At 41.1% G+C, this 285-nt stretch overlaps 1 protein-coding gene across 1 annotated transcript in view; it reads left to right on the plus strand.

Annotated features, from left to right (window-relative positions):
* LOC119581709 (RCC1 and BTB domain-containing protein 1-like) overlaps positions 1-285 on the plus strand; it is a gene marked incomplete in the record, with an annotated part of 27,771 nt that overhangs the window by 139 nt on the left and 27,347 nt on the right. Inside the window, 1 exon segment of the mRNA XM_037929834.1 lies at positions 1-102. Within this exon segment, the coding sequence (XP_037785762.1) occupies positions 24-102 (79 nt within the window).

The following is a 285-nucleotide window of genomic DNA, read 5'->3' on the forward strand; positions in this document are numbered from 1 at the left end:
AAAGAGATCTCCCTTCCGCCGAAATGGAGCTGGACAAGTGGCCCATTTTCAGCCTCCTGAAGCCGGAGTTCATTGAGAAGATGAGGATGGCCTGTGTCTTCGGTGAGGGAGAAGGAGGGAGGAAGGGAGAGGAAGAGAGCCCTGTTTTTTTTTTAAATAATGTTTCCTTTTGGGGTTGATTTCTTGTGATTAAAAAAAAAATTAAGATTGTCTCCTTTTGGTCATATTGTGTTAAGGATATATCGTTTGGTTTTCTTGTTTGTGATGAATAGGTATCTCAATATC

This window comes from Penaeus monodon, chromosome 15 (assembly GCF_015228065.2).
Source record: "Penaeus monodon isolate SGIC_2016 chromosome 15, NSTDA_Pmon_1, whole genome shotgun sequence".
NCBI classification, from domain to species: Eukaryota; Metazoa; Arthropoda; class Malacostraca; order Decapoda; family Penaeidae; genus Penaeus; species Penaeus monodon.